This window comes from Argentina silus (assembly GCF_951799395.1).
Source record: "Argentina silus genome assembly, chromosome: 5".
Lineage (NCBI taxonomy): Eukaryota > Metazoa > Chordata > Actinopteri > Argentiniformes > Argentinidae > Argentina > Argentina silus.
In genome coordinates, this window is record NC_139659.1 from 4,367,746 (window position 1) to 4,376,376 (window position 8,631).

At 38.8% G+C, this 8,631-nt stretch overlaps 1 protein-coding gene across 1 annotated transcript; it reads left to right on the top strand.

Annotated features, from left to right (window-relative positions):
- The first annotated feature begins 1,018 nt into the window (after positions 1-1,018).
- On the top strand, positions 1,019-7,923 carry LOC310804581 (class I histocompatibility antigen, F10 alpha chain-like). Its single transcript, XM_083669864.1, has 9 exons — positions 1,019-1,177; positions 2,281-2,553; positions 3,486-3,773; positions 3,899-4,195; positions 4,423-4,551; positions 4,946-4,981; positions 5,472-5,501; positions 5,614-5,649; positions 5,931-7,923. The coding sequence occupies exons 1-9, from the start codon at positions 1,123-1,125 to the stop codon at positions 5,999-6,001; spliced, it is 1,215 nt and encodes a 404-aa protein (XP_083525990.1). The 5' UTR covers positions 1,019-1,122; the 3' UTR covers positions 6,002-7,923.
- Positions 7,924-8,631: the final 708 nt, after the last annotated feature.

Below are 8,631 nucleotides of genomic sequence, written 5' to 3' on the forward strand. Positions count from 1 at the left end.
CTGCATGAACAGCATGAACTGCATGAAAAACGTCTGTTTACATTTCACTTTTTACATTTTACATTTACATTTACATTTATTTAGTTTTGTATTTAGGTAATTATTGTTATTGTTGTTGTTTCTTTTATTTTTATTATTTACACTTCTTATTGCACTGTTGGAGGAGCCCAAGACTTAAGAATTTCATTGCCAGCGATTGCTCTGTAATTGTTGTGCATATGACAATAAAACCATCTTGAATCTTGAATCTTGAATCTTGAATCAGTGCTCCACTCACAGGCCTTGGGAAGCCAACCTGAGGACTCGCGCCGTCAACAATTAAGGGCCTCCTTTCTCACATTGACCTGCAATTATCAGAGCCTCCTCCAAATCAGTAGCTCCCTGTTCATGGCATTTAACTCTCAGGTCCGGGTCCAGTCCGGTGTAATCGAGTTGAGATGGGAAAACTCAGTCCTCTAGTTCAAATACCCCCAGACACTTGGTACAAGAAAAGTCTAATACATCTTTCACTGTTACAGTAGCATGATTAGATTCATTCCATAATTCTCACGATAAGTATTGTTCTGTTGAGTAACCCACCCACATACTGTATGTCAGCATGGATCCAAACATGCATGATTGCAGCACAAGAAGAAAGTTGCTTTATTCTGGGAACTCAGTTGGTCCTGATATAAGGACCACTCAATGTAAGCATGCTACCTGTCAAGTGTGTTTCATCCCATTATATACTCAGTGTTTTGCAAGGTATTGCTGTTACAATTTGAAAAAGGCTGAATCTTGGCTTTTAGAAGAGAGTGAGCCTTACAATGTTTCCCAATATGATTTGTACCAGGTTATGTGAAATGTGTACATCTCAATGGAAGATTATGTAATGTACGCTTTTTAAATAGTAGATGTTTCTTAAAACAAAATGGCTTCGGGATACACATCTTACGGATTGCATCATGGAATAACTGAAGTCGACTTGTATGACTATAAAGGTGCACACGGAAGTGGAGTGTCAGAAAGAGTCTAGCTACAGCATAGCATAGCATCGTCATACTCTCTCCGTGTGGATTGGGAATTTAAAGAATAAACTTTTCGTATATTTTCGGAATTTGAAGTACACATGCGAGTGTAGAGATGTATTTCCTATTAGGTTTGTTCCTATTTGGGACATTTGGGACAATTGACAGCGGTAAATATGTTTTTCTTTTCTTCGCAATGGTGTCGAGAAAGTGAAAGTAAAGTTTGTTGATCCTGTGTCCACACAAAAAATGAGATTTCGACCATTTTTTGATGTGTTTAAAGTGAAAATGTTCTAGAAATGGATTGCACAAACTATCGAAATGAATGAAATGTTATAACCTATTATGCTGCTGCTGCTGCTGATTATTATTAACTGGCCGACAGCAGGCTATAGCATAACGTTTCTTGAGACACTATTATTCGTATATTTTCGGACTGTAGAGTACACATACAAGGCAGAGAAGTATATCGTTGTAGTTTCGCTATTTAGGACAGTTACCAGCGGTAAGAACGTTTTACTTTTCTGCGCAATATGCTGCATCCTAAGTGAAAGTACATTTTGTCAATCGTGTGTCCACACATCAGACACGATTTTTCAGTGTGTTTCAAGTGAAAATTATTTTTATTCTAGAAAAGGATTGCACAAACTATCGAAATATGAAACATGTTTTGTAACCTATTATTATCATGATTAGTAGACTATTATTATTATTATTATTATTATTATTATTATTATTATTATTATTATTATTATACGTATAATAATAATAATAATCATCATCATCATCATAATTAACATTATTGTTATTATTATTATTATTGTTTATTATTATTATTATTGTTGTTGTTATTATGTTGTTGTTGTTGTAGGATTGACTGACATCTATAGGCCTGCAAACCTGTAAAAACAGTTTCTACCAGGCAACATGATACGACACTAGCTTGATTGGTTGGAATTGCGCATGCGTGTGGTCCAGTGTCTTGTAGTGAACAGTTCACTTATCACTTTAGACCCACATGTCGGATTGTTTGGATTTTTATACATTTTACTTATAAGTAGCAAGAGGTCTCCAACAGAGCCATAATTGTGTGTGTGTGTGTGTGTGTGTGTGTGTGTGTGTGTGTGTGTGTGTGTGTGTGTGTGTGTGTGTGTGTGTGTGTGTGATGCCGTTTTGTGAAGATAGTTCCAGAATTTCAGTGATCTATTACACTTCTTTCAAAAGTGATTCACCTCTATTCTGTGGTTTTGACAAATTCAGTTATTTCTTTCAGAGATCTTCTCGCTGAATTACATCTACACTGCCCTCTCCAAGCCTGTCGACCTGCCTGGTATCCACGTTTTCAGTGCCATCGGCTTGCTGAATGACAAAATGATTGACTACTATGACAGTGTAGACAGGGTGAAGATTCCCAAACAGGACTGGATGAAGGAGAGGAACGAAGAAAACTACTGGAAAAAAGGCACTGAGTCACGCAAGAGCAAGGAGCAGTGGTTCAAAGTCAACGTCGGCATCCTGATGGAACGCATGAGGCACAACAAGTCTGGTGAGAGACCACACCTGTATATTGGTTCCATGCTGAACACAGTTAGGTTCACAGTCCGTTGTAAAGATAACAAATAGACATAACGTCACAAACACAACAGACAACATAACCCTACAGCACAGCGAGTCATGACATGTCAGCTTTTCCTGTTGCACACGTTCTTGACATTTACATTACATTTATGGCATTTAGCAGACGCCTTTATCCAAAGCGACTACTTAAACAATACATTTGTTTAAGTAAGTGAATCATCTTTCCAACAGTCATCATAAGACAAAGTAATCAATGCTCACACCAGGGGCCATTGGCAGTCTTAATGCCAGTAGGCTATTATTTATTTTTTTAAATATATGTTATTAGCAGGAGAGAACTTGTACAGGGGGGTAGCAGGGGAGAAGAGGTCTTGGGGTTAGGGTTAGTATAGGGGGGGGTAGTGAGGGTGAAGCGGTCTTTAGGAGGGACTGTTAAGATGTAGCTTGAAGAGATGGGTTTTCAATCTACGGCGGAAGATCGGAAGTGACTCTGCAGTCCTGACAGTAGTGGGAAGCTCATTCCACCAGCGGGGCGCCAGGACAGTGAAAAGCTGTGACCGAGTAGCGCGGCCACTGCATCCACGTAGAGGCGGCGGTGCCAGGCGGGCAGCCGAGGTGGATGAGCAGAGTGATCTTGCAGGGGTTTGGGGGCTAACTATTGCTTGCAAGTAGGGAGGGGCTGTTCCCTTTGCCGCCCGGTAGGCAAGCACCAGGGCCTTGAATTTCTGGTGAGGAATGGACGTATCCTTCTGATGTCTTGAACCGGAGGGACCTGTTTCTGCAGCCGGATGGAAGTAGTGTGTTGGTTGAGATCTTTTGTAAGAGCAAAGTCAGCGCATTGGATCGCTATATACTCTGCTCATTGATGCATCATATTCACTCCTCTAATTTCTGTTCTAGATCTTCATGTCCTTCAGTGGATACATGGCTGTAAGATTGACAAGCTTCCTGATGGTTCTGTGAAATTCCTCGATGGCACTGATGGGTACAGCTACGACGGGGACGACTTCCTTTCCTTTAATGAAGGCTCTATGCAGTGGGTGGCCCCAGTTGATCAAGCCGTTCCGACCAAGAGGAAGTGGGACGGGGTGCAGATCCTCAACCAGTACACCAAGGGCTACCTCGAGAAAGAGTGTGTGGACTGGCTGACCAAATTCATGAAATATGAAGAAGAAATAACTATGAATTGTGAGTGCATATTATACAAAAAAGCTTATATTTGATTGGTCACCTGAATAAAGTAACCATGAACAAGAGACTTATTGGTAAATTTGAGTGCAACAACTTTGTGTTCTTGTTTGCTCCCTTTACAGCTCCTCAAGACACTCCTCCAGAGGTCCATGCATTTGCGAAAAAGTCCAGAACTCCTGACAAAATCATTTTGACCTGCCTGGCTACAGGTTTCTATCCCAAAGATATAGAGCTGAACATCTGGATGAATGAGGTTCCATTAACAGTGGAAGACGGGGTGACGTCCACAGGAGTCCGACCCAACCATGATGACACCTATCAGATCAGGAAGGCTGTGGAGATTTCTGCGACTGATAAGAACGATTACACATGCATAATTAAACACAGGACATTGAAGGAGCCACTGATTGTGACATGGGGTAATAGTCTTAATTAATCACACATTTGTATTGAAATTCCTTTAAGTTAAATTAGTTTATTCATCGTTCTCCATTTAACAAAGCCTCAATATTTGATTGACTTAATACATTTTCTTTAAAAATGTGATACAGTATCTGACAGTGTTTCTAATTAATCCCGTTATGATGATTAGGTAACACCTTATTGATTCTTAAATGCGGCGGATACCTTCTTGTCTGTTTTGCAGATGGAACATTTTCTGATCCTAACTCACCTACCACCATCATCATTGTTGCCGTTATGATTGTGATGCTAATCTCCATCTCCATCTCCGTTATTTTCATAATGATTGTACTGAGGAAAAAAAAGAGAATTGGTAGGTTCATGGGTATGACATATCAATTATAATTGCATTTGTTATTGTTCTGTTACTCATGTTGTCATGCACAATGAAAGGTTTTAGTCTGACATTGTTTTGTTGACCTATTTTCCAAACCAACTCTGACCAAGGTGGTAAAAGTCAGTATTATATCAGAAAACTCTCCAGATATGATATTTTGTCCTGCTTACAAACCGTTACAGTAATTTAGCAGAATAAAACATCATTGAAATTAAACAACTTTAGTACTATGACTAACTAACTATGACATAAGATGAATTTCAGTTTGAGAATTAAAATATATAGAGAGTTGTTATTTTCTATTTTTATCAATGAAAGATGTCAGAAGCACTTGCTCCACTGATTCTGGTAATTATTGTATTATTTCCAGGTGAAGGCAGCAATGAGGCGTTGCAGAACGCTGAAGGTATGTTTAACCTAGCCAAGTTTAACTGTAGTGTAGCCCATGTCCTATATGTAGTCTAGCCCATGTGCTAGTTTTATTGTTTTACATTTCAAACATTTTAATGTGCGTATGCAAATGAGTTGACCCTATGCCATGTTTATTACTTATGTTGGAGAAAGAAAGAAAGCCACACACTCTTGCTCTGATGCTATTGTTTTATTTAGCCAACGTTTCTGCAGCAATCTGCCTTCTTCAGGTTTTCATCTAATGAAACTTATGTTGCACAATACTAATCAGCAGGTGGCTTCAACATCAATTGAACATGATTTAACGTCATTTAACTATGGACGTGCAGTGGTATTACAGCTTTTCAAATGATTCAGCTTTGGGAAAGGAGAGACTGTTGAACATGCCAAACACAACAGAATTGTCCCCAATGTTTATTAACTGCTTTGATCAAGCAATTTTGGAATAATAGAGAGTTGTTATTTTCTATTTTTATCATGGAAAGACGGCAGTAGCACTGGCTCCACTGACTCTGGTAAATAAGTATTTCAATTATGACTTTCATCCTAAAAATGCATTTTATGGTCATCTGACACTGAATCAGTAGAAGTGCTGGAGTTTGATTACTATTCTTTTATTATTTCCAGGTAAAGGCAGCAATGAGGAGTTGCAGAACGCTGAAGGTATGTAAGATTGTTGATGCTTATTTTCTCTCTCGGCGGGGCGGGGTGACAGGGAATGACTCTGAATCAGTCCAAATGCTGTGGTTTGATTTCTATGTACATTTATTTCCAGGCAAAGGCAGCGAGGACAATATGGCAGATGAACCTTAATGTTTTCACTTCTTTGGCATCACTTTGTGTTATATTTGAAGCCTATTATCATTAGCATTCTTATCATTAGTGCAGGTTGCTTTACAATAAAATGCAGGCACCCATTCTCTAATGCCTTTCTTTTCTGCCAGCCCCGAGGCGTGACGAGGCTCCTGGTTCCGGCCCAGAACAAGACAGTCTTCTGGAAAATAATGGAGAATGAATGCTCTAATTCAGAATCAGAATCAGAATTATTTTATTTGGCCAAGTATATTTGTACATACAGGAAATTGACTTGGTGAGGTTGGTGTGTGGACATAAAAACCAAATAGCAAATATTGACAATAAATGTACAAAATAGCAAAGTATTAACAAACATAACAAATTTATAAATTTATAAAAAAAAGTGCAGCAGAACAATACATCTTGTAGGCACAAGAGGCTGTAAAATGGTTCTGGGGCATGTACACTATAAATTAGAATAATTTTAAATAATTATAAATTACACTGTCAGTGCGTTGTTTGTGTGACAGGGTGGGGGGGGGGGGGGTCAGAGAGAGGCAGGGGGCTTGGTTATGAGCCCCACTGCCATGGGGAAGAAACTGTTCAGGTAGCGCGATGTTTTAGTCTTGATTGACCGGAACCTTTTGCCGGATGGAAGTCTCTGGAAGAGGTGATGACCAGGATGGGAAGGATCAGCGATGATCCTTCCTGCTCTTACCATCACTTTCTTATGTTTCATTTTGATCAGATTGGCTAGTTGATACTCACTTATGCAATGATAATGAAAGTTTAAAGATGATTCTCAGGATATTGTCGTTGCCTTAACCTCATAAGCTTCTTGGTGATAGGCTTTGTATTTGATCGTTTTCTCCATCGTTTTCTCTTTTTCACAAGCCAGCCTGTGTGTTTTTTCTCTCTATTCAGATCATGGATCTTTAGAAGGTTAATAGAAGGTTATTTTATTATGAGGGATTTTATATAAGAGGTTAAAGTTGTATTTGTTTCCTTTATGATTTTTAAAGCAGAATTCTAGCCTGTAATCTAATGGTTTTGTTGTTTTCATCAGTCCATAGTAGATGCTTTGAATGCCCTGGACCAGATCATCTAATGATGATAGTTCGAGACGTGGATTGACTAGAAATACACATGAATTATTTTTTTCGTCAAATTCTCCTTCAAGGAGATGACTAGTAAATCACTCTTGTATCGAAATAAGTTTTGTATTTTAGTATCATTTTGTGAATGACAACATTAGGATGGGTTGTTTTTGCATGTACCTAGGCTAATCATTGAAGTGTATTTTTCATTACAACAAAAAACTAATCATATTTTGTCTACCGTATGGTTGTGGTTTTCATTATTGTCATGCTCATGACAATAATGAATAAAAGATGATGTTTAGCATTTATTATTACACATCATGGGCCTATTGCTCTGTCAGCTACAGTAGCTTGCATACAACATTTTGACTCACAGCTGCATAAACGTGATTGCTGTGTCCTTGTTATGTTAAACCTTGGGGTTAAACCACTAGGGGGTCATGCAAATTGCGTTCTTGTTAAACCATGTCAGGAGCAGGTTTAAGATGGAGCTATTTCATTTAAGAATATAAACCACTTTTAGTACACATCCTTTATGATCTTTAAATCGTCATGTACATCACATGACACAATATTGACATGTTGCCCCTTTACTTTTTTGTTTTGAAATTTGTGGTTAAGCACATTAAAAAATCAGCGCACCTGATGGCACTTGGCCTGCTAATTGTAATGAACACGTTTCTATTACCGCTACTCCACCTACCTGGGCGCAGACGAGACAGAACGCTGTGGTAATTTCTCCTGTTACCGCCGACACAGTCACAATAGTAATGTAGGCGAGTACAACTACGATGAGTAACTATTAAAAGGTAGAAAACACTAAGAAAACACTAACTCACAGGTGCCGCGTAAACCAGTAAATTTACAGTTTTTTGGAGAAAAGGTATGCTACAGTAGGTGACGCTGCAATAGTCCCCATGTTTTTTATGTCTTTAATAACTACTGGTGTGTTGTTGTTGTGATCATAACACTTGTATTGGACGATTTTATGTGGATGATTTATGAATACAAGAATAAAATAAAATTTCAATAAAGACACAGATTGTCTGTCTTTGGTTCCCTTGCTTTATGTTTCTTAAAGGGGCTATCTAAGATTGGTACATATTATTTTGGATTATTAAATGAATGATATATAGTCATTGACTCTTGTAGAATGTGACTTATAGGATGCCTCATGAGCGTAGTTCAACTGTCTTACCTCATCAGAACTCAAACTATAAGATTGTTTTCCTACAATGTGTGCCTGTAAATAATGTAATTGTAAACAAACACTGTATAGCTTAAAAACATGGTTAAAACGATCATTGTGATCTCATGGCATCCATAGCTCCGTCTATGAGTTTGGGAGTGGTAACATTTCTCCAGCCCCATCTCTCAGCTATTTACCAAGAAAGTGGCGGGGAGACCACTTTGTTCTTGTTTGAATCCCAGATTGGCCATTTAAGATGGGGGAATGAGATTAGGAGACATGTGTGGCTAGGATCTGTGTGTGTGTGTGTGTGTGTGTGTTTAAGTGTGTGCGTGTGTGCGGCGTGTGGCTAGCCCTGATATTTTAATCTAGAAGTGCTCTATTGACTTTATCTGCTCCCCCGGCCTTTACCGAGACTATCTAAGACACACGCAAACACACACACACACACACACACACACACACACACACACACACACACACACACACACACACACACACAGGGGCTTATTTCTTCAAGAATATCTTCACTTAACCTTCTGACCTCCAAGTGTTTATATC

Excerpts from the sequence above, each read along its gene's own strand:
- LOC310804581 (XM_083669864.1), top strand. The coding sequence starts at position 1,123 with ATGTATTTCCTATTAGGTTTGTTCCTATTTGGGACATTTGGGACAATT. Across the intron at positions 2,554-3,485 it reads CATGAGGCACAACAAGTCTG|ATCTTCATGTCCTTCAGTGG; the intron begins GTGAGAGACCAC and ends TTTCTGTTCTAG. Across the intron at positions 4,196-4,422 it reads GCCACTGATTGTGACATGGG|ATGGAACATTTTCTGATCCT; the intron begins GTAATAGTCTTA and ends TCTGTTTTGCAG.